Source organism: Siniperca chuatsi, linkage group LG1 (genome assembly GCF_020085105.1).
Source record: "Siniperca chuatsi isolate FFG_IHB_CAS linkage group LG1, ASM2008510v1, whole genome shotgun sequence".
Lineage (NCBI taxonomy): Eukaryota > Metazoa > Chordata > Actinopteri > Centrarchiformes > Sinipercidae > Siniperca > Siniperca chuatsi.
The window spans coordinates 14,291,754-14,316,585 of NC_058042.1; the positions used below are offsets into that span (position 1 = coordinate 14,291,754).

The following is a 24,832-nucleotide window of genomic DNA, read 5'->3' on the forward strand; positions in this document are numbered from 1 at the left end:
ACTCAAAGTCTAGACACATTTTCTTGGCATGCCGTATACACAGTGCATATAGAAATTTTGATTGATAATTGTGTTTTTTAAAATCATGTCAAAATACATTTTTATTATTAGTGGCATTAGTTATTAGATCACCACTAGTGGGAGTGGCACTACTACCCACCAACAGTCTGTATTCCTGACAGAAAACAGCTGTCCGTGATTACAAAACAAGGGGAACTCATGGTGATGCAGGTCTACTCTCAATCATTTCATTTACACTTCCTGTAAAAAGTTTGTTTCTGAGCTGGAAATCCCCTGATTACTTGACTTTTTATAAACCCTAGATGGTAAAAATATAAAAATCAACATACATAACCTACTTTGACGAAGTACGAAGCTGACACAAGAGAGACCAAAGGCAATTTGCTCATGTCTTGAGACATGAACGGCAGATGATCATTAGTTTCACACCAAGCTGCTTATTTAGGCTTTTTGGTGTGTATTTTCTAGAAACCACAGGGTCTGAGGAAAACAGTAATTATGTTCTTCACATTCTGATAAATAGTGATTATTTTCTTGATTACCAGTCTTTGGAGTCTCCTTCAAATACCAAAACTTTTGTTCTCCATTAGTTCAAATACATTTACAACAGCCAGATCTTCATAAACATTTCATTTGCTAAGACATAAAAATAGATCCTACAATAAAGCGTTTACAGAGTTCTAATTGCTCACTGCCCATTATTGGGACTTGGGTGAAATTTTATTTAAGGTGCCTGCTGACTGCGTAGTTCTGTTTTCTCTGGTAATGGAAGTGAAACAGATCATTAGTACTATTAATACCCATTTTTGTCAGCAAGGTAGTTTTGCTGTTTTTCCAGTTATGGGTTTATTTGTTTTAACTATGGGACAACATTTAAAAAAATGAGACTAATCAGAATTCAGAGGGTTCGTTTTATTTGGTTTGATTAACAGCTCCTGGCATAAAACACAGCAAATAAATGACAGGCATAGCTGACAGCGGAGAGAGGTACAAGATACAAGAGTGGGACGTGAATGTAATAGCTCACAGCTCTGGGGACAGGGGATTACTGAAGTAACTAATGTGGAGGAAATAGCTAAATTTGTGAGTAATATAACAGGTTTAAATGACTAGCCACTACCATGCAGATGGCTTCATATTCTGAAAACACTGGAAAGCAAGATACAAATATACATATATAGAAAGCTTTCGTAAATGTGATCTGGAAGGATTTAGCTGCTTTCTTTGCCCAGGGTGTGTTTGTCAAACAGGTACTCGGCCATGCCATTCTGAGGAGCTCCCATGCGGCGCAGGTTGGTCACCCAGTCTGCCAGCTCTTTGATGGACTTCACCTGCTCATCCAGGTAGTGTGTCTCAATGAAATCACACAACTGAAAGAAAGTTAAAAATCACATCAGAGCTGAAACACACACACACACTCACTGAATTTAAATGAAAGAAGACACTTGTGTGAAGATTCTATTCTGATGGTTCGTTTGGTGAGGCTGTACTGCATAAATGTCATGCATGCCAAATCAAAGTATTGAATTTGCAGCTCATTGCAATGAACAAATCTATCTCTAATGTACAGATGTACAACCAATGTGTATGTCCTAAGTGTTTTTCAGAGCTCAGTATTTTTTTACTTCTGTAACAGGCTAATACTACGGGGTATGCAAGAGGTAGTAACTGGATTAGTTAATGTACTTATTAAAATACTTGATACTTATTTCAATTTTGAGAATTTGGGATTGGTGTTTTCTAAAACTAAAATGTGACATGGAAAAAAAAAAATTTTTCAAGGTGCTTTGCTGTTCAATCGTCAGGCCACGATTTAATACTTACATGTGGGTCATTGTGATCAGAGCAGAGCTTGTGCAAGTCCAGCAGGGACTGGTTCACGCTCTTCTCAAGCTGCAGGGCACATTCAAGGGCCTCAATACCACTGCCCCACTCATCCCTCTCTGGCTTCTGCAATACAAAGCAAGTGAGGAAAACAGTGAGACCCTTATTAATTGAGAGGCAGGAGGCTAACGACCCAACCCAGACAGCGAGCTTTCTGATTATTTTGAAAGTGGGTTTGCAGTTTAACGTTAAAGGGGTTGTGTTTGTGTGTCAGTGAAAGATAAGCAGCACAGCACACTCGCACCCTCTATATCTTTTTGTCTCTACGTTGCCCACCCAACATGGGCCGTATGATAGCCCAGAATGAAAAACCTCACACCCAGTGTGTTAAATTAAAACACATATAAAACAAAAAAACTAATGTATTAGATCAAATATGAGCTCATACCTTGACATCTTGTAGGAAGATCCTTCCCCCCCTCTGGTTCTGCAGTTTCATTAGCTTCTCAGCATGCTCACGCTCCTCGTGGGACTGATGACGGAAGAACTTGGCAAAGTTGTGCAATGCCTGGTCATCCCGGTCAAAGTAGTACGCCTGTGAGGAGGCAAGAGGGGAATACTGGTGGGTTTTTTAAAAAAATTAAAACTAGCCATTTCCTTCAGGTGAAGCAAAAACGTCCCGAAATGTGGCCAACACATAACTACTGAAGATTATTACACACACAGCTAAAACTAGACACGTATGCAGAGTTTAATGTGCTAAATTCTGTGATAAAAGAAAAAATAATTCCAACAATAGCTTTCATCTGACTCAATGCCACTTAACTGTTAAGCACCTTGTTGCTTCCATTAAAGATGTCAGACTACTACTATTATTTCCAAAAAATGCAAATGTTCATTGCTTTTTTTTTTTTTTTTTTTTTTTTTTTTTTTTTTTTTTTAAATTTTTTATAAATCAATAGCACAATGTTGGTCATTAAAAACATTCCTGTTCTGCAATGTAAAATAGTAAGAGCCCATAGAGGCATGGCAAATAAAATACAAAACTTTCAAAAATATCTCAACTAAACAAAACATTTATATTTAATTTAAACCTGGTAAATCCTTTAGGAAAAACAGCAGGAAGAAGAGAGACTTAAATTAAAATTTCACATACATAAAAAAGGTACAAAAACCCATTTATATACACAGCTGTGTGTTTGATCAATAGGTGAAAACTGTGCTTAGAGGAAGTGTTTTAAGGGCAGGTGATGCACTCTCTGCCCTTTCTTTGTACATAATCTCAAAAAAGGAACTTCAACCTTTGTTTTACGACTTGGCCACACAACATTCATTTGACCTGAAAACTCACCCACATGTTTAACCAGTTAATGTTTAATGACAATGACAGCTCTGCTGGTAGGTTTTAATTATTAAGCCAGTGGGCTGCTTGACTACCCTCATCCAAACTTCCCACATGCTTTTTCGTCCATCTGCAAGAGGTTGGCCCACTGGCCACACTTTGGAGGGTGTGTGAGGATACAAAAGCCCACTCAGCATAACCACAATACAGTCTAGTTAAAAGGAATGAATCACTTCTCGATAATAACTGGTATCAGCATAACTGTTCCCCTTATGCTAACCAGTTCTACTGTTCCACTTTGGGTTTTCCACTCATCTTTCCTCTCACTCAGCTGCTGATCTATTGTCTGAACACGTTTCTCTATCCACCTATTGGACTCTCACCATAGACAGGTAGACATAGGAGGCATACAGCTCCAGGTTGATCTGCCTGTTGATTGCAGCCTCGCAGTCCTGGTGGAAGTTCTGTCTCACCTGAGAGCTCATGGTTCTGAAACACAGCAAACAAAAGTCTTACTGGACAAACAAACACACTCAAAATGATACAACCCGTGTGTGTGTGTGTGTGTGTGTGTGTGTGTGTGTCATAAAGCATTGCTGATATAAGTCTACACAGTATATAACCGAGCTATTTTCTCTCTACTGATATTTCCTACATGAAACTACTCACAACAAGGTCTGTGGATTATCTTGAGTCATGATTTCAGCAAAGAGACATTGCGTTTTTCAAATGTATTTTTGGCGCTTTAAGCACCACAAACTGAGTGCCATATAGTTCCATTATATTAAAAAATGTAGATATCTCTACGGCCGATACCTCCAAAACTCGGCACACTCACACCGAAAAAAAAAAAAAATCAATCTAGATGGACAAATAGTACTACAGGTAAGAGTAGGTATTTTTCAGGTATTTTTGATTTTGGGGTGAACTGTCCCTTTAAAGTCACGACTGGTAAAATATACATTTACTGTTTTGTTTGACCGAAACAATGTGGTTGTTTGGCATGCCTGGCACTGAAGAGAGGTTGGAGAGCCAACTGCGCCAAGGCCACACTTGCGGCCGCGGCAAGGAGATAAACAACCGCACCAGTACTACTAGTGGTTTACTTTGCTCACCAGAGGCCAACGTTAACCTATTTAGTCGGTGTAAGTCCGTCAGCGACAAGCAAATATGATATAAGTTACATATGAAAAGACAGAAAGCTTAGAGATGAATTCTTACCAAATTTCAGTGGCGGGTCTTCTTGTGAGGAGGTCGAAAAGATGTCTGAGTGGCTTGCGTTGTTAGCAAAACAGTTAGCTAGCAAGCTAAATGTGTTTAGGATAATTTGGCTAACGTTAGCTGATGTTTTAAGGTAAATTTAAATTTGATGTTATCGACGGTCGTCTGAGTGATCAAAGCGATGATTCCCGTCCTGTGGTGTCTGAAGACAGCTGAAAGGTTGCCGTTCAAGCACTGTTGAAGCAGGTAACCTTCACTGTCCGCTAACGAGAGGATCAACTACGAGTTTCGGCCTGAGCTTCGAAGATAACCAGATGGCATGGGCCTTGACGTCACTGACCGGAAGAGGGAGGGACTTGGAGGCTGCACCTTGAACTGCTACATTTACTCAAGTACAATTTTGTGGTAATTGTGTACTTGAGTATTTCTATTTTATGCTACTTTACATCTACTTCACCACACCTTATATTCCTCTACGTTTCCGAGATAATATTGTACTTTTGACCCTTCAGGATATATCTGGCAGCTAAAGTTACTAGTAATAGGTCCCCTCGGGGATCAATAAAGTATTTTTGTTTTGATGATTTTCATTCAGAACATCTGATGTGAATGACAAATAACTATAGATTTAACTTTCCAACAGTATATGAAGCAGTTAAACAAGGTCCAGCTACAACAGTAAAATGCTGCTTACATTCTTAGGCATCAATAAAAATAATCCAATAATAACACTCCGAAGGGAGCCTTTAAGCACAACGACTACTTTTACTATTGATTCTTTAAGTACATTTCGCTGGTAATACTTAAGTAAAACTCTGAATGCAGTACTTTTAGGCCCACTTATATTTTTACATTGTGGTATTGCTATTACTGTTTTTTTTCTACATTGTATGTCTTTAATGAACCACCCATTACTATTTAGAAAAATAGAAGGCTACATGGTGAAAAAAACATAAATAAGAAGGATTTATCATTTGATTTTCTAATGAACCCATGAAGTGACCCCACAATTGTGAATGGGTAAACTAGCCCATTTGTATTGGCAGGATATTTAGGATTAGAGGCATTAGAGTGTGATAAACAAATCATGTTTATTTATATCGCCCAAAATCACAAGTTTAAACCAGAGCAGAGGACTAACAGCCTCCAAAGCACACAACACCCTCTATCCTCAGACCTTCAACAACAAAAAAACTCTCATGAAGTTACCATCTACTGACTCAGCTTTGAACATATGACACAGCTCTGTAGTTTTTTTCCCAGTGACATTAGCAAACCTAAAAAGTTGTGCATTAAGTAACAGTCTTATAGTCACACACCAGGACATGACTAATTGGCTTATTGAGACATACTGTATTAGTTACCATGATAAACATTCAATAATAACTGTGTGGCAATTGGTTTGTGGTAATTTGATTAACTGTAATTTTGTTTGGTAATATCCATAAAACTCAAGCACAATAACAACTGACATAACCAGGGGCCATTAGATGGGTCCTACTTTATTACCTGATTTCAGGCCCTGTCTTGAAAAGGGGCCCTGTGTTTTAAGGTGATACTGATACTGTGTGCACGTTGTACATATTCCTAAATTAAAATCTGGTGGACTCATGTGGGGCAGGACTCTGGCTCTATGCTGCACTCAGAGGTTACCATGTGACTAAACAGAAATAAAGATAATTTCCTGTATTTGTAAAGATACCTATGACTAACACAGTATGAAAAAACTGCCTTGAACAGCCTGCAGTACCGTCTGTAAGGCTCACCCCCAAGATCCAGTTATTAAATATGTTCCATTTAGGTCCATAGTTGGGTTTACAGTCTGCCAGTGTTAGCTTAGGAGCAAGGATTTGTTGGCATTGTGTCTATTAGATAGCACTGTCTGACAGGTGCAAGTGCTGTTCTAACAAAAAAAATCTATTAGTATTGAAAAGGTCTGGTGTCACTATGACGATCCACGCAACATGTGCACGTGAAGTTTGGGGGAAGGGGTTAAAGAATTCTCTATTGCTGTTAGTTGCCTGTTATTTATTGGTTTTAATGCTACTGTAAATAGTTGACATTCAGGATGTTGACCCTTGAACCATATGAACTGGAAACATTAAGTGACATGGGTTGAGTGAAGGTTTGTCTTTGCTCTTCATCATTTTCACTTGAGTTATGTATTGGTTATGACTGATGGATTGATTTCACTGATTAGTTGGACAAGTTTTGTAATGAGCCATCATGTTTGTCCCCTTCAGCATTCTTATGAAAGCTTTTTATAACTGGATTTTTCAAGACAAACCTAAAGTCTACTTATTGTATACAATCCATTAGAAATCTTCACTTCAGCTATTCACATCAAATTAAACACTGTTTATCCAAATAAGGGTGTAATAGATCTATCTTTAAAGCTTATAAGATACTTTAGTTAAATAAATGGAAGTAGTACATAATAAGCTAATGTTTACCTATGAGTATTTGTCCTAAAAGCATGAGTCAAATACCCAGCACTCCTTATGGAAACAATCACTGGCAAAATCATTTTGCTTGTGGGCCGTTAACAGCAGTAAATAATGCAGGTATTGAGATGCCAACGGTCTGGTGTAGAGACAAACATCAACCCTCATGGATAATTCAAAATGTTTTAACACTGACATGAAGGACCTAGCCTAGTGTCTCGTTCACTCTTGTGTACGGTGCAGAACTCAACAGCGCCATCTGCTGATCACTGGTCTCAATTACAGGATTCATGAGTTATTAACTAGCTGCAATAGTTTGGTACTTGCTCTTTTTTTTTAACACTACGAACAGAGCCAGTGTCAACCCACAAGTCCAGTACTGACACTGGGCCTCTTTTAAATTGGTCAATTTTGTATGAGTATTCAAAAAAAAAAATATATATATATAAATAAATAAAAGTCTCAACTTTTTTTCTACCCTACTAAATACCAATACAACTTTAATTCTGCTGTGAAAAAGACATTTAAATTGTTTTGATTTTTTATAAACTTTATTTATCTTTTGAAAAAGTTTAGTCGAACAGGCCGAATCCCATGTCGTCATCGGACTCCTCAGACTCTTCTTTCTTCTCTTCCTTCTTCTCCTCAGCAGCTGAAAAACAAAAAGCACTTGATATATGTCCTGCTATAATCAACATCAATTTAACACATTTAACAAAAAGCTGTTTATGAGATCACTAAAGGTAATTCATGCAATATTTTTATAGACTTATGTTAACTATTGTTGGGTTTACATAAATTAATGTGAAGTCACTGTACTTTGATGTCAGGTTTCTCCAAAATGACCCTGCTTAAAAACCTAGCATAAATGTCCCATAGATGAAAAAAAAAAATCTGTAACATAACATTATCTACATGACTTGTACATTCTGACAGGTTTAAATTATGTAGATTTGTAACATTGAATTCCATGAAAAACTAATTAATGGTCAATAACTGACTTGGCTGCATGTAATGATATTAGCATACAAGGTGAAGGTAAAAGGTGCCATATGCCAAGTGTCTTTGATGCTGACAAACAAGGTGCTAAGATGCGATGCTCACCTGCAGCAGGGGCTGCGGCTCCGCCTGAGCCAGCAGCCGCAGAGCTGGCAACGGCTACGGCGCCGCCTGCTGGCACGCTGGCCAGCTTACCGTAACCTGAGGAGACATGAGTTGGCAGACATAAAGCACAAGTGATAACATTGACACTCAGCAGCCAGAAACAAGATAGAGGTCAGAAACAGTATGTTGTTAACATGAGATATAATCTGGCAATTTAGTTGTATAGTAATATTCGGAGGCCAGGAAAAGATTGTTTAAGCTATGTCAAAGTGGGAACATGTTTAATCTATTTTCGCTAAGTGAAATTCAAAGATTGCCTCCGTCTGCTATCATATACAAAACTTGGCCTCAAAGACCATTAACACACACAAAGTTTATAGTAGATATAGTAAGAAAGCACCAATATTAATATTCATGCCATTGTCACAGTACCAACACTAAGATACAGTCAAAAGTTGTGATTTGATTCTGTACAGCTCGAACCAGGTGTAAACAATACATCGACATATACAATAAAAGGTTGAAAAAAGTATGCCTTCATATTCACAGACTGTCAGTGAATCAAGCATTTTGTATTTGCAGAATAACTTGATCACCTTATTTTAAAAACACTAAGTGTTGATGGCCCACAATGATGAAACCATTACTGGCGAGTCCAGCATTCACAGTTCAGTTACTCATATTTTGCGAATGTTTTTTCATTCCTTTCTTAATTTTCTCTTCCTGTGTACCAAGGGACATAATCACTATTCACAATATCCCACGTCAGAAACATATTCATGCCAACTTTCACACTTTCGTGTATTTGATTAATTCAGAGGCATTTCAATATTAAAATCATGTCTGATGCCGCTTTAATGGAGAGACTAACAGACCTGACAATTTCAGCAGAACCAAACAAAAATCACTACACACAGGCACAAACACACTCACCTGTGGCAATCACCTCATCCACATTCTTGCCACTGAGCTCAGAGATGACCTGTTGAGAAAGATCAAATTAGTGAATAATGACAAAAGACAATGACTAGCCGCTGGTGGAACAACTGCTGCCACAACACCAGAAATACAATTAAGAGCAGACTGCTCTGTACCTTGTCCAGACGTGTGTTATCGGCCTCAATGCCAACACTCTCCAGGATCTTCTTGATGTCCTTGGCCTCCGGGTTGTTATTGCCACCCAGGGCAGCGAGCAGGTAAGCAGCAACGTAACGCATCCTATAAAAACAATAACCAGGAAGGTTATTAACAGATTGAAAATCATAACCAAAAATGTGGCATGTTGTGTACAAAATGTAGGCACTCTGTCCTTAAGTATTTAGCAGCACCTCTTAGCAAAACTCAGACTAAGCATGTATTGTTGCCAGCTGCCAACATTTATACGATTTTCTCCTTCCTTGCAGATTAATTGTAGCTCAGATATAACCTTAAAACTGTCTTGCATGCATTGCATGTTTCAGATCTAACCAAAAATATTTTATAATCAACTCTGGCAACTGAAGGCAAAAGCTTTATTGTTATCCTTTATTTCTTGGTGGCTCATACCTTTAAGATACATTCTGGATTAATCTCAGTTACATTTTATCAGAAATAGTTTTTCTTGGCTAACATAAGGGGAAAAAATACCTATAAGATGTGGTTCATTAGGCTATTTAATTGTGATGTTAACAGCAAGCAAAAAGTAGTGATACTGTCAAGCAGCATAATCTTCTTTTATATAGCTACAAGTTGTATTTTGGTCAAGTTTACGCGCATCACTATTTACACTATAACGTTACGTTTGCAAGGTTTTAATATTAGATATAATATACGATTGATGGCCAGGTACCAAATCTGTGATGGTTTACGAGTCAACGGCGAAAACTCTTGAATATTTAGCATAAAGTCTGTGTGGAAAACTAGTTAGATATTCTCAAACAAATCGTTTAAAATCTGACAACAAAAATCCAGCTACACTTTTTACACCCATGTGGCGGCGTGTTCTTCAGTCCCCTTAACATTAGCTACCGTAGCCGCTGCCGACGTTGCCGTGCTTAAAAGGAATAAATGTTGCTAATATGCCGCTGTTGAAGGTTTTTGAGCTACCGGGGTTGGAAGATTACTTATTTCTTGTGATAACATATGTGTTCTCTCAGTGCTAGATATATTTATTATATTGTAAAAAGGACACTCACTTGCTAGACAGGCGAACGCGTGTTCACTTCGAGGTTAGCGCGGACAGAAAGGAAGTTACGTCACCGGATGAAAACGGAAGACACCGCTCTTCTTCTTCGTCTTCAATTAAAGCCCGAAAGCAAACAAATCGCCACCTGCTGTACCGGAGTGTGTAATGTAAACAGTTTTCTGGGGCTGTAGGTTCAACCACCTTCTTTAAAAGAAGTTGCCTCCATTTCAACCTTGCAAATGTGAATTTTAACGATATTCTGATATCAAATTGTGCAGTCATAAGAGTTAATTCATTGTAAACCTCTGCAACACTTGGCAAATGTTTCATTCATAAGATGTAAAATCTAAAAAAAAAAAAGAACACAAATACAAAAAGCAGTGAAATGCAAGAGAGATTTTTCTGGTTGTTGGGTTTTAACCTAATGATCTTCCAAGATAGAAGTTGGAAACCTCATTTATGTCATTGAAATGTGATTTTTGTATTGTATTTAGGTCTACTTATTTAAAAAACGTATGTAATATTTTTGTTTATAACTATGCAGCAATATTAACGTGTTGATTTTCTGTGTACATGTACATGTTCCATGTAATTCCATGAAATTGTACTTGATACAATAAAGACAAAGAATGAAAAAAAATACAATTTTGCAAAGTATGTCCCAATAAACCAATAATTTAGTTCCAAAACATGGATACATCTCATTCAGGCTGCTTTAATCAGCATTCATGTTTTGTGTCTTTCTGTGACAGACCCATGTTAAATCTCTCTTAGATTGTCTCCGTAATTTGGGTCGTTACAGATTTTGTGTGCAGAGGAAGTTTTCTCAGAGCGGTATCTTTAAATCTTTACATCAGAGAATATATTTTATAATTCATCTCGTATTTTTTGGAATCAATTGTCTGCTTTGTTGTAAGGTTGGTGCTTTTGTGACAGTGCAAGGCAGTCTTATATCTCCAGTCAGCTTTCAGCACTGCCACCATCTTGCCAGCTTTTTTTCCTCAAAACAAACTGTGTGTGTGTGTGTTTAACTGTACAGTATATTAACATGAATCAATGTCTTCTTCCCTGTCTGCTCCCACTGCTGATTTGGCTCCTGATCCAGTTTGGCCTCCTGCTTCATCCTCAGCCCCTGCTGCTGATGCTGGGCTTGCTCCTGGGTGTGATTGATTTTGGTTGCTAGAAAAGACAAAGTGAACCGTCCTCACACGAAACTCTGCAATGGACTGGCGTCCACACCATGAGAAACCAGCAGCTGTGCTCTGGTCTCAAGCTGTAATGTGAACAACCAGCTCTAATGAATCGCTGTCACGTGCGCTGTTTGGTTCCAGGCAACCGATCTACCACTGAGCTCCTGTTACAGAGCTCCTCTCAGTATGTATGTATGCATCTGGGTGAAACCACCTTTTAAGGAGAACTATATCCAAAGCGGTAATGCTTTAAGAACACTTACTGTAAACATTGACAGAAGCAGCAGACATTTGGGAGAGACACCAAAGGCTACAACCTAATTTTACTTGTGAACTAGCAAGACTTTTGCCTCTATTTCACAAAGTTAAATCAATTTGTATGATTAAAAATGTAACAATCTAATATTCGCAAAAGTGGCATTTATTACAGGGCTATATTGCTTTCTGTCAGTAGTTTCCAAAATGCAAAATGTGCATCCCACATGACCCGAGATAAAAATGTGGAGTGAAACTTAAGTTGAAGTTTTGTGCACATTTTGACTTGTATTGGATTTATTTTAGAACAATAAATAAATAAAAGTGCTTTGATGCTGGCAAGGCTACTAAAATTCAGGTGTAGGCCGGATTTATTCACAACGCAAAACTGCATGTAAAGTAAAATATGGAGAGACTTATGACAGGAAGCCTATCTTGCTCTCCAGTTCATGATCAATATAACAGGAAAAGCTTTGTTCTTTAACTCTTGGGGAAAGTGTTAACTTATTTTGTTCGGCTTCCAAAGGAATGACAGTAGCCAGTAGGAAACCACTTAGTCCATCCCTGTATATTTGAATGTCTCCACTTACTCATGAGGCATGGTTTTTGACCACGAAATTATGGGTTTAAAAGAAAATTTTGAATTTTACCTCATTTTAGAAAATACTCAATTTAAAGTCCAACTGTCACCTCCATTATGTTGGAGCTGTCGTGCTGCTCTCACCAAGTTTCTATTTCTATCTCTGAAGTATTTTTCCTGCTTTTCATACAATTAAGGCAAGACAGTGAAAGAGGAGCATTGAAGTGGAAGGTAAGACGGTGTAGTCCCTCATTCGTCCAGGAGTGTTCTATCGTAGAAAAGGTTTCAGTCGTAGTCATCTGGACACTGTTGTCAAAATCAAGATGTTTCGGCTCCCATCCGGAAGTCATTCTCAATTGTGAAAAAATGGACCAGGAACTCTGAAATTTAAGCTACTCTTTGTTACATAAGTCCTGCCCTCAGGAAGGAGAGCAGGGCTCCAAAAACCTGAGTATCTGTTGATTAGCTAGTTTTACCTGAAACAAACCTAATTGTTTTCATGATGGCCCAGTAATCAGCAATCAGGCCCATTGTTTTCTGTCCACAAATTTTTCCACATGATGTACTGTGTTCCCCACCAGCGGAGCCAAGATTGTAGTCAAACGTTTGGCTACGTTGTATGTGATGGAATCTGTGCTACACACAATGGGTCTGAGTGGAACATTCTCTTTGTGAATCTTGGGAAGGCCATAGATGCAAGGAATGGCTTCCCCAGGGTATCGTATAAGTCATTCCTTGCATCCATGGCCCTCCCAAGATTCACAAAGAGAATGTTCCACTCAGACTCAGACACACGATGGAGTGAACACATATGCAAACTATTAGACATCTGCTTCAGTTGGTGAGATAAGTGTATTTTAACCACTATGTTAAGATGAACTGTCACTAATGCCACAAAACTCTCAGAAACTAATTTGTTTCTGAGAAACTGTGGTTTCTGTCTGACTTTACAAGTTTAATGTTTGAAATTTAATTTAGGAAATATGACAGGAACTATCTCAATCCCAACACCAACTATCCCAATTTCATCCACTCACACAAAGTCCTCAGAGTTTATCATGTATACAAGCTTCGGCTGTATACATATATACTACTACTATGAAACTATACTGGCTCTCTCCTGTTAAGTGCAGAAGAGGAATCAGTTAAAAAGTGATAATACAGGAGATAAGTGTATTCTAACCACTATGTTAAGATGAACTGTCACTAATGCCACGAAACTCTCAGAAATGAATTTGTACATTAGAAATGTAGAAATGTTTTTAAAACATAGTCCACAGAGAACATGTGTTCTACTGAAGCTTCTTTCTGTTGGTTAAATTCATTTTAATCACTATATTACCATAAATTGTCATTAATGCCAAGATCCTCTCAGAAACTACTTCCTGCATTAGAGTAATAAAAACTGTCATTTAAGTACTGTAAAAATCTAATCCAGAGACATCAGACAATTACTTTAAGCTGTTTTCAGTGAGACAAGTTCATTTTCACCACTATGTCAAGGTAAGTTGTATTTTGTCATCCAAAGAAGGTCAAGATGAACTTATGCTTGCTGTAGGAAAGTTTAAAAGACCATCAAAATAACCATGTTGTCCTTCATCTCTAAACAGATTTTTCATGTTTCTTCTGCACAAATTTGATTGACATTCTGCAAACAAAATACAGCTTTCCTTGACATAGTGGTGAAAATGAACTTGTCTCACTGAAAACAGCTTAAAGTTATTGTTTTATGTCTCTGGTCCAGAGTAGCTTAAATTTCAGAGTTCCTGGACCATTTTTTCACAATTGAGAATGACTTCCGGATGGGAGCCGAAACATCTTGATTCTGAAAACAGTGTCCAGATGACTACGACTGAAACCTTTTCTACGATTGAAGTGGAAGGGAAAACATTTACTGGTGTAGCTGCAGCAATGTACGTCAACAACAGTGTGTGTCAGATTTGTCAGAAAATAAACTGTTATTCTCAATAGTTGAGAATTCAAGTTCATTCATGGGTTAATTCTTCCAACAGCATTTGACAGCAAACACTTTCTATTTCCCTCTACATCAAAAAGAGCTCTTACTGTGTGTTGTGTGCATGCTAGTGATGCTGGATTTCCATCAAACATCTACCATACTGTATGTCAAGGCATGACAATTATTATGAAGAGTGAAGACTCTATTATGCAGCCTGTGTGCAGCTTAAGTACATCTTATAAAAGGACAGACAAGTCTTACATGTTTGGAACAAAGCCTGAACTAAATGATAAGAGACATGCCCATAAACATCTTATTGTTTTGATTATGAAGGGATGGGATCACACATGTCCTCTCACCACTTTTTCACTGCCTTTGGTGGTTGTTCCCAATGTTTTAAAACTAAAATAAATGCTGTGTGTAAAAGATGTTCAAGAAGACCTTCAAAAGTCATACATTTAAGCACTGTTTATTTAGCCTCCAGTCCAATTATTATTATGTTCTACATCACAACATTTTACATTCCACATCACAGTCAATTAGGTAAGAAACCAGAGAACACAAAATAACACAATACAGTCTACAGGTAATAATCCTAAACAAGCACTGACTAAAACATTTCAAAACATTATCAAAGTTTTCACAAATGTTGCAAGTTTGGTCTTGGTACTAGAAAGAAAAGAAAAATCAGTTCAGATGTCAGAAAAGTGCTGATCTAGGACAGTTGATCTGTTAAGTCTGTAAGTTCATACAGTCGAGAGACCTCAGCTACCATCCTACATCAGTGCTGCTTTTCAGAGAGGCTTTGCTGATGTGGCCCTGGGACAGTCAACATGGAAGTACCAATCATTCCTTGTATTTGGTTTTAGGAAAATCACTTATAAAAATTGAGAAAAATATCAAAAGAAAAGTATTATAAAAAATACTCTATTGACCATTCCAATATATAGACAAGGAAAATGGGTAGAAAGTTGAAGGGTACTTCAATGGTCAGTGACATTCAGTGGAGAGTGTGACTGTGCAATATCAACACCAAGTCTCATTACATTTTTTCCTGATTTACTATACATGTGTGTAAGCAGTGAATCTAGCTAGTTAATGTTGGATAAAACACAATTAAGGGACAAACTATACATTATGTTAAGACATTTAATCTTTTATGTACATCTGCTAAATGTTCTGCCTCAAAACAAACATTTTGCTCAAAGTAGCCTATGAAATGGTCTATTGCTAACCACACTTTCACATAAGCCTATTCTTCTACATGCATCCTGACAATCATTAATTAGATAGCAAGGCTAATATCACATGGAAATTTTCACTGCAACTACTTGATGGTGATCAATGTGAGAATGTTATAACAAACATTGTAAATGTCTCATAACATTGCGTAACTCCAATGTGTCCAAAAAAAGTGCAGTGGTTCCAAAATTGTTGAATATGTCATGTTACATTTGACATGTCCACACAGCCTTAAAGTAGTAATTTTCAATACAATTCTGCAGTAAAATGACAGCTATTTGCACCATTACAGGATATTTCCAAAGTTCTTAAATTACTTTGCATAGATAATTGATTTGCATTCAGTATTCAGCATTCTGTAGTACTGTGTGTGTGTGTTTATTTTATACTTTGTCCCAAAATTCAGCTTTTTAATAAGGAATAATGGATTACAGCACATCCACTAAATACAACTGGGCTATGTGCTCATCAAGTATCATAATTTTTCTTGCACTATTTAGAGCAATATTAAAATAACACATAATACAATTTGACAAGTTCACTCTACTTGCTAATCCCGCAAGTAATCCTGATATTTAAAAGGAAAAGCAGACTCTGTGTTAACATGGGGAGTAATAATGGACACATGTAGACAATGTAACAGATAAAAGTAAGATGCCAAAGATGATTTGTTTGCTCCAAATCTGAATTTAGCAAAATGCAATTTTAGTTCCAATTATTAAGTAAAAATGAACATGTGATTATCATCACAACTGATACTCACTTTCCAATCTTTCCGTAACTTTGCACTGATAATATTTTTTAGCACTTGGTGATGCATTTCAGTGCATTTAGTGATGTTAAGTAATCTTTTTTTAAGTACAAATGGTTAAGCCCACAACATCAGAGAGACTGAAGCTACACCGAAGGTAATGTTTTCCTGCTTTCATACACTGCCATGTGTTTCTGTTACTTTATCCACCATCCATCTAATTTCTACATCAGTTAGATAAAACACAACTATCTCTGTCGTTACTACCTTCCTGTCCCAATTATGTGATGTGCTGATCCTGAGACTGGACAATAGTATGGCTTAGTCAGCTAAAGCCTAGTTTACATTATACTATACTATATACATGATATTACATCTAGGGAAACAAAACACTGTGGATAAATCTCTGAAATTAAATTTGTTCTGGGGATACTTTGTTGTCCCGCACACTGAAAGACTGGATGATGAGGGGTTCGAACAGACATTTATATTCCCTTTGCTGGGAAAGCAAGAAAAGTCTGTTAATACTCACTTTTGTAGTTTTATATTGAATAATAAAGTATTTTAAAGAAAACCATGACTTACAGACATGTTTGATTGACATGTTGCATGTATGCATGAGGGGCTTCTCGAGCAAGGTTTTTTAAGCATTAATATTCCACATCATTAGAAGTTTTCTCTTGATTCGATGAATATCAATATGGTAGCTAAACATGTATTCTGCAAACAATTTAAAACTATAAAAACTTGTGTTGTATATGTAAACATGGAAGGAGAGCCTACAGTATATTGGGGGTATTGACACTGTTTTGACATTAGCCTGCTCAAAACTGCATTATCAGAACAAACTTGACTGTTTGGCAGTATTCAGTAATAAAATGTTCGTCATTATGATTCTTATTTCAACATGATGTGCAGTTATATTACATACAGTACATGGGTGCCACCAAACCTTTGGTTTTAATGGCGATTGTTAATGATGATGAAACGACAAAAATGTCAAAGTACGGACATAAATCTGTAGTGTTTGTAAAAAAAAGTTTTAAACTTATTGCTCTACTAAATCATTGAATTGTTGGGCATACTCTTGTCTTTGAATGGAGTACAAGCATCATAAAGGTGAATAGTTGTTTAAATTTCAAGACATTTTTCTATACATCTTATTCCAGCATCGGTGTCCTATTTTGTCTTTAATTGAAGTCCTTGAGAGATGTCAATGATTACCAGGATAAAAAAGTTCAAATGAAGTGAATGTTTCATTTAAGACACTTTTGTTCTTCAACAAAATGTTAAAAACTGACTGAATGCTATGCCAATGCGATAGATTTACGGCATAATCCACTAAACACTGTAAAGTCTAGCCATATACAGTATGTGTGATAAACACCTGCCATTTCATTCATCAAAACAATGATGATAGCTCACATTAGGCATTATTATGACTTAAAGAGATTGTTTGACATTATCATCATTATCATTTTGAACTTTCACTGAATGATTTAAACAATGCTAACAAGCTGGGTTTTTTTTTTTTTGCAAAGATCAAAAACAAATTTTAAGTAATTGACTTCTCATTAAGTACTGTGCCTGGCAAAGGAAAAACATGACATATAGTACATTCCTGATTTATGTCACGACAAATTAATCAGAAGCTGAACAGGTTTAATCTCATGTCATTCTGACTGCAAGGTTTATGCTTATGAATGTTTATTACTTCGATAGAAGTAAAAATGGGCGTCTGTGATGGCAGTAATTTAGTTAAAAAGATGCTGAGACCCCATTGCATCACTTACAGTACCTGTTGAGCTTTTTAATGTATGACGTTAGAAAAACGGTAAGCCCAAAGAAAACCCTTTAAGATGTTCCACTTTTGTTTTGAAGTATTTTCAGTGGTTTCCCTTATTATCAAACTCTCTTTTTAACTAATTCAGACTGTCATCAACTCCACTAAAGCTTCCCTATTCTGCACATGCCTGTAGAGCAGCAATAAAAATAAAACTGCATCTTTTTTTGAAGTTCGTACAATTAAAAGGGTGTTTACCATGTGTTTATATCAAATCAAATGATCTTTAAGAGTAACAGATGCAAAGCATGCAGTAATTCCTGTCACAAGCATTTAATTACCAGTACTTGACTTGAAACCATTAAAAAGAAGAAAAAAAAAAGAACGGTGAACACAGTACATCAGATAAACGTGTTTGCCCTGAGGCACTTGGTAGTGGCGGTGATAAAAGAATTAAAAACACTACCTTTCCAGTCAAAGGAATTGTGTAGTTGGTCTCAAAAGCACTCAAAGTTGCATTCATATTGTCAATCCAAAAATAATGCACACGTGTGAGTGACCACCTACACTGACAATCATGATCATTCTAGTGTTTGTCTAGAGTTGTAGTGTCCAGTGTAATAATGGCGAATATTAAAAATGCTACAGAAAACGGTAGAAGCACAATATACAGTATGTGTGAGTAGGAACTACATGTAAAACTAAACTTGTATGTTTGTTATGTTTTTTGGGGGGGCAGGGAGATAAGAAAGAGACCAGAACAAATGGCCTGAAGGCTAGAGGAGGAGACATGGGAGCTGGGCATCAACACGGAAAAATCCTACTGGGGATAGTTGTTCTGTTGCCGGCGCTTCGCCGACCTCATTTTCTCAAAGCGTGACTCCATTTCCTCTAGGACTTTGGGGGTGTACCTTACTACCAGCTTCACTGTGCCCTGAGCTGCTTTGAGAAGTTCCACAGCTTTCTCGTGGTGCTCACCTTCCACACTCTGGAAAAAAAACACAGAAATGTATTGTAAGATTTTATCACAAAGAGGCATAACAACCGTAGTAAAGTCTAAAGTTTTTATAGTTTTATAATCCAAAAAGCAATATATATATGGGCAATTGTTAAGCACAAGATCAACAAGGTATGCAGTAACTTTGGAAGAAACAATGACCTCAGTATTTTATAGGTATTAGAGTGAACATAGTTCTAACATAAGCTTTGGCAGCCTGGTTCAACTTACCAAGTTTGTAATTTGGAAATTTTACTAGGAGAACAAACTGAGCAATAAACAAAGTCAGTTGGATGATTGTCTTTGGCTGATTCTGGAAATTTAATCTACATGACCACAGCAAGCCACGGCCACAAAGTGCCGAATGTTGTAGCTAATATGGAAGAGCCCTAAGGTACCGTGTGGAGATTTCTTAAAAAAAAAAAAAAAAAAAAAAAAAAAAAAAAAAAAAAATGTTTACTGTTTCCAAAACACATTTTTGAGGCCTAATAAACATGTTGAATGCATTTACTTCCTCATAAAACATTTTCAAACCTATCATGCTCAATTTTCCTTTCACCTATATCAAAATTATTACAAATGATTGTTTTCTGAATAATACAGTATGTACACATGGAAATTACAAAGTGCATTTGATGCTGGAAACCCACAGAAAAGAGATTATTCATGGTGGAGAGGAGGCCGTGTGGCTCAAGTCCTATCTGTTTGGCAGCACCTGGAAGTTGCTCGACGTCCTCCTGGATTTATATTCTTCATTTATGTTTACAATCTATCTATAATTGTGTCATCCTGATTGTCCATACTGTAATTATACTATGTTGGTCTATTCTGTACTAACAAGATTTATTGCATGGCTGTCCGTCCTGGAAGAGGGATCCCTCCACTGTTGATCTTCCTGAGGTTTCTTCCATTTTCTTTCCCCGTTAAAGTTTTTTTTCTCCCTTATCCAAATCGAGGGTCTAAGGACAGAGGGTGTCGTATGCTGTACAGATTGTAAAGCCCCTTGAGATAAATGTATTATTTGTGATATATAAATACAACTGACTTGACTTGAAGTGTAGAAGTGAATTTGAGAGGTTTTAAATTTTTAATCAGCTCTAATTGCTGAATTGTGTATTTTATCACCAAGTGGATAATGAAGCTGAGTTTACAAAAACATCAGCTTTGCCTTTTTTGCTTTGTCTTTAACTATCTATGGAAATACAAGACTTGTCGGCAAAATGTGTACAGGTCATCAGACTGAAGTGTGTACCAAGCTAAAAGAAATCTAACATCCTTGAGTAAGTCATGATTCTGTGAATTGAACGTACCACCCCATTAACAGAGAGAAGCTGGTCGCCTCTCTTCAGGCCTCCATGTCGATCAGCGATGCCCCCTGGGATGATCCGTGAGATGTATATAGGTGAGTTTTGCTCCTTTCCACCCATTATATTGAAACCCAGGCCTTCTTCTGTCTTGGGCAGTTCCACGACACGTGGATGTGAGTGTCCCTCACTTGCTGCAAAAGCTGCCACAGTAGCCTACAAATAAAAGTGGTGTTGTTTAACCTTTGCAAATATACTGTATTTACTGCACTCAACACACAATGGAAACAAATGATCTGAAATTAAGATTAGAAAAAGATGTGCACAAGTAAAATTCTGAGTATTCGATGGTATTTAACTTGGGTCTACCTTAGCTGTGGCGTTGGCCCTGACCTCAGGACTGCTGTTGATGTCCACTGTTTCATACACATGTTCATAAACCTGAAGAGACATTTTTCTGACAATATTTAGTCACATCCCAGCAACAGCTGTCCATATTTCCAAAAGGTGAACACAAAGTAATCAAAACTCTGTTTTTTTAACAATCAACTTTAACATCAGAAGAGAAAAGTGAACTAATGACATCTCACAGTTAAATGTTTTAAGAATAACACAGACAAAGAGTCTCACTTCTCTGACAGCGTTACAGAATTCACTCTGTAAGACTCTCTGCAGCGCCTGCAGCTTCTGGGGAGGCACTTCCCCTGTCCTCTGGAGCTTATCAAGCAGTTCAACAGCACGGCTAATATCTGTCAACAAGAACACATACACCACCATCAAGGTTTTCATCTGCAAATAGAGACATTCATATAGGCAATGACTGTTGCCTGTGTGAATGTCAGTACTCAGTCTGTACCAATATAAAACTAAGAAGCAAGAAACTATGAATAAGCTTAACAAATGCTTGGTGTCACCACAGAATTATTTACAAATCATTAAAGTTGGAATCAATTTCATTAAGCCTTCACTAAGTAAATTTAAACAGAAGCATATCATTAACTTCATGTTTTACAAATAAGTAATTGCCTCTGCCACCACAGGGGATGGGGCAAACATTATCAGCTACTTTTTCAAAATAAATAACCACATGAAATTGCATCAAGAAGGACAAAAACAAGTGTGAGCCGTTTTCCTTCAATATTTTATTTATACTGTTGCATTTACAGTTCATTTTGTCCTACTGAAATAATTAGAATGAAGATGAGTCATTATTCTCTTAATCTGTGCTAATTGCTACTGTAACTGATTTAATTAAATCATTACAGCTTCCTTCAACATTTCAGTATTCCCAATAGTGAGGAGATTGTGTCACATATATTTACTTATGCTTTTCTGCAGCCTAACATTACGTGTGGGGGTTTGTTAAAATAAAAATATGGGATATCTCTACTGTCCAACTACAGTGTATTAGCAGACACAACAGGAGCTAATGTAGCTAAAGCTAAGCATTTTGTTAAAAGGAAGACTGAGGATGAAAATAATCTGTAATGTAAATACTTCCTCCTGCTCATCCTTGCTTCTAATTATGATATACCTGGTGTAGCAAAGTGTAGGAAGCCTCAATTTTTTGTTTGCAAACATTCATTGAACCTTTGACAAACAAGCTAGGTTAACTGATCACTGTAGTCACTAATATTAGCTAGTTAGCTAATGCGCAAAGTAAAACAATGCAGCCGTAAAAACTATCGTTACTCTAGGTCGGTGCCAAGAATATACACAATTAGTCAAAGCCATAAACATTAGCTATCCGCAAGACATCGTTAACGCAACGTTAGCCAACTAAAAAAGAAAGCATGCTGTCCACAACAATCACCAGCTCTACTTGGCTAACGCTAGCTAAACTAGGTTAATGTCTCCCTGGTATGACAACAAATATTTCTAAGCTAACGCTAGCTAGCCAATTAACTTTACCTCTTTCCAACCGCACAGGCTCCCCAAGCGATGCCATTGTTAAAATGAGTGGCTATTTGATGTCAGATAGATATAGTGCTTAACGCTTGATATGGAAAACTAAATTTGGTAATCCTGGCTAACGTTACGTGCGCTTAACCGAGACGATAAATCAGATTAGCCAAGTTAGCCGGCTAGGCTAGCTGCCAGTGTCATGGTGCGTTCAAGTAATCCTCGTAAAGTGGAGGAGCCACAGAACTCATCACGTTCTTTTCCATAGTTACTGGATGTTTGCGAACGAACACTGAAGTAATTATTATAATATTAAGTATTTATGTAATACATCATCCATTGTACATATACCACTATTTAATATGTTACACTTATCAATATATCACAATATCACCCATGGCTTAGTGTAGGCCTTGTGGAAGCTATTTCTATTCTTGAGGATCTTTCCTTCTTACACCTTTAGTGCCTTGATGCATGTAGAATTTCTTGAGTTGATTCCCACTCCAGATGTTGGATACTACTGTGACTCAGGTTCAACATTAAATATAGATTATTACATAACGTCCTGTGTATTGGTGACAAGGGAAGCCAGAAGCTTCTTTGGCTTTTTGCTGACACCTGGGAGGAACGGTCTCTGTACTGCTCTCTACTGGTCGACTGCAGCACATAAGTCTGCAGGAAACTGCTGCTGCACTGCTCTCTGTGGGCTGAAACTTTCAAGCATGATTCACTTCTGACCACCCCCCAGTTGGTGATGATACACCTGCTGTGACATCACTGATTGGGGCGTGGCCAGAGGCACAACACACTTTAAAGTAGGACCCACATTTAGTGGAGCAACAGCAATTTCTGTCCTTTTTTCAATACAATAGGCACATTGTATGTATAAAAATGTAAAGCTGATTTTGTCTTTAAGCTTCAGCCACAGCTCTAGGTCAAAGAAATGCTACATCATACTGTAAGATATATTCACATGTATGATTTATGATCACAAAAGACAATATGAGCTTGCCTTTTCTGCAAACGCAGGCCCTGGCTCAAAGACAACTGATGATTTCAGAGTCACTTTATCCATTACTTTAATAACTGTGTGATTGGTGGATGGCAGATTTCTATTCTTAAGCTTTGTTAAACAAAACTATTCTATTCAATATATATTTGAGAAATTAAACATATATATAAAAAAACCTTGTCTAAAATACTTTGCAGAAGGTTTGATTCATGGTCCTGTATACTGAGGATGTGTTCAGACACATTTGATTGAATTTTACTAAATCGTTCCAATTCTATCTCAAAGTGTATTTTCTTTCAAGGGCAAGGCAGAACAAATGCTTTTCTTCCCGTAGAATAATAAAATGACTTAGAGTAATATTAATTCTTACTTGATTTGTGTGGCAAAGACAAGAAACCTCTGTACCTTTTGTTGGAGATTCATGACAATGGATCATTTGAGAGATACTACTGCATGCTTGTCATCTTTCTTGGAGGTGGTGTGGAGACTCTCAGCATCGTCATCAGCCTCTTCTGGAGGATCCAAGAGAACTTTGTTTTTTCCTCTTTTCAGCAATTTGTTTTCCAAAATCTCAAAATGCCAGATCTGGTTCTCTTCAGAGGTTACACTTACCTTCAAGTTGATGGAGAAGAAGTAAAATGATGTGGTTGGGATCACATGTGGTGAAGCTTCGTATGTGCTTTTTAAAATATATATATATATGTGTGTGGTGTGTGTGTGTGTGTGTGTGTGTGTGTCTACACTTTCTTAAATTTGTCATATTGGGTACATTGGAAGTGTTTCTTGATATTGAGATGAAAAGTTGTCCGACTACGACCTTAAACTATGGTGTCTAGACTTGGCAAGCAAGGAGTTGTCACAATGTAATGCACTGAGTTATAATCTGCTGGAGGGAATGTTGATATGTAGCTGCAGCTGCAGTAGTCTTTTAACCCAGATACCAAACCAGTTACCTATAATGGCTTTTTCTTCTGATCACAGTGAATGTAAAGCTGCATAAAATCTGTGATGATTGTTCTTTTGTAGAAGATTTAAAGATGGGATTACCATGCACTAATAAGAAAATGTTGGGTGTATATTTTTCTTGTACACATGTGTAAGTGTGGGTGAATCCATCACTGTCAAACTCAGACATGCTTCATGTGCAACCATAGCCTACTTGTACTAGTCTACACTTGTATGTAAAGTTTATTATTATTATGTGTAGATGCTTTTCTTGTGATGCTAAGTTGTTGTAATTGTGAAATATCACATGTGCAGCTGGCGTAACAATAAAGTAAATCTCTGAGCACCTGTGTGTAAACACCAAAGTATCAACGGACATACAGCAAGTTTGTGTTTCAGTAATGTGCTGGTGGGGAGCAGGAAGTGGTTTAAGAGCATTTTTCCACTTTTTCCCTCCTCAAAATAACACCAAGAGCTGCAAAATACACATTCTCTCCACCCGTCATTAATGCCGTTGCTATATATTACCCATTGCATTGACTGCTACTGAAAATCCATGATTTTTTTGCAGCCTGTAAAATTTTAAATGCCTACATTCTCTATTATTAAGCATCCTGGTCATTCATGATTTTAATTTGGTTGTTTTTGGCAGCGTTTGTGCGCATGCATGTGTGTGTATGTGTGTGCCTGCCTGTCTGTACAATAAAGTTTATCCTGCCTGGAAATGCACTGTTGAAACTTTATCGACATTGATTTTGTTTTTCAGTTGCCTATAGTCATTTTTATTTCTTCAA

At 37.2% G+C, this 24,832-nt stretch overlaps 3 protein-coding genes across 6 annotated transcripts; all 3 read right to left on the bottom strand.

Moving 5' to 3' along the window:
• Positions 1-912: 912 nt before the first annotated feature.
• On the bottom strand, positions 913-4,750 carry fth1a (ferritin, heavy polypeptide 1a). 3 transcript variants are annotated; one of them, XM_044206376.1, is made up of 5 exons: positions 4,409-4,750; positions 3,571-3,676; positions 2,294-2,440; positions 1,846-1,971; positions 913-1,391 (listed from the first exon to the last, which is right to left on the bottom strand). In XM_044206376.1, exons 2-5 carry the CDS (start codon positions 3,670-3,672, stop codon positions 1,233-1,235), a joined length of 534 nt encoding a protein of 177 aa, XP_044062311.1. In that variant the 5' UTR covers positions 3,673-3,676; positions 4,409-4,750; the 3' UTR covers positions 913-1,232. The 3 variants fall into 3 exon arrangements, with proteins under 3 accessions (XP_044062311.1, XP_044062329.1, XP_044062320.1); XM_044206394.1 differs by having other exon boundaries at positions 2,294-2,413; positions 4,409-4,711; XM_044206385.1 differs by having other exon boundaries at positions 1,846-1,968; positions 4,409-4,709.
• A 2,634-nt stretch (positions 4,751-7,384) lies between these two features.
• LOC122880862 (60S acidic ribosomal protein P2-like) lies at positions 7,385-10,270 on the bottom strand. The gene is made up of 5 exons (XM_044206408.1): positions 10,131-10,270; positions 9,051-9,174; positions 8,890-8,938; positions 7,957-8,052; positions 7,385-7,504 (listed from the first exon to the last, which is right to left on the bottom strand). The coding sequence occupies exons 2-5, from the start codon at positions 9,171-9,173 to the stop codon at positions 7,425-7,427; spliced, it is 348 nt and encodes a 115-aa protein (XP_044062343.1). The 5' UTR covers position 9,174; positions 10,131-10,270; the 3' UTR covers positions 7,385-7,424.
• A 4,285-nt stretch (positions 10,271-14,555) lies between these two features.
• Positions 14,556-22,300, bottom strand: lin7c (lin-7 homolog C (C. elegans)). Of its 2 annotated transcripts, XM_044206425.1 has the most exons (5): positions 22,091-22,300; positions 20,810-20,928; positions 20,549-20,620; positions 20,186-20,395; positions 14,556-18,866 (listed from the first exon to the last, which is right to left on the bottom strand). In XM_044206425.1, exons 1-5 carry the CDS (start codon positions 22,125-22,127, stop codon positions 18,699-18,701), a joined length of 606 nt encoding a protein of 201 aa, XP_044062360.1. In that variant the 5' UTR covers positions 22,128-22,300; the 3' UTR covers positions 14,556-18,698. The 2 variants fall into 2 exon arrangements, with proteins under 2 accessions (XP_044062360.1, XP_044062352.1); XM_044206417.1 differs by lacking the exon at positions 22,091-22,300 and having other exon boundaries at positions 20,810-20,983.
• Between the last annotated feature and the right edge of the window lie 2,532 nt (positions 22,301-24,832).

Coding starts and splice junctions, on each gene's coding strand:
- fth1a (XM_044206376.1), bottom strand. CDS start 3,672: ATGAGCTCTCAGGTGAGACAGAACTTCCACCAGGACTGCGAGGCTGCA. Junction 1,972..2,293: donor TCTTCCTACAAGATGTCAAG/GTATGAGCTCAT, acceptor TTTGTATTGCAG/AAGCCAGAGAGGGATGAGTG. Junction 1,392..1,845: donor CTGATCACAATGACCCACAT/GTAAGTATTAAA, acceptor ACTTTCTTTCAG/TTGTGTGATTTCATTGAGAC.
- lin7c (XM_044206417.1), bottom strand. CDS start 20,968: ATGAAAACCTTGATGGTGGTGTATGTGTTCTTGTTGACAGATATTAGC. Junction 20,396..20,548: donor GGGCCAACGCCACAGCTAAG/GTAGACCCAAGT, acceptor TTTTATTTGTAG/GCTACTGTGGCAGCTTTTGC. Junction 18,867..20,185: donor TTCTCTCTGTTAATGGGGTG/GTACGTTCAATT, acceptor TTTTTTTTCCAG/AGTGTGGAAGGTGAGCACCA.
- LOC122880862 (XM_044206408.1), bottom strand. CDS start 9,173: ATGCGTTACGTTGCTGCTTACCTGCTCGCTGCCCTGGGTGGCAATAAC. Junction 8,053..8,889: donor GGATGAGGTGATTGCCACAG/GTGAGTGTGTTT, acceptor ATGTCTCCTCAG/GTTACGGTAAGCTGGCCAGC. Junction 7,505..7,956: donor AGCCGCAGCCCCTGCTGCAG/GTGAGCATCGCA, acceptor TTTGTTTTTCAG/CTGCTGAGGAGAAGAAGGAA.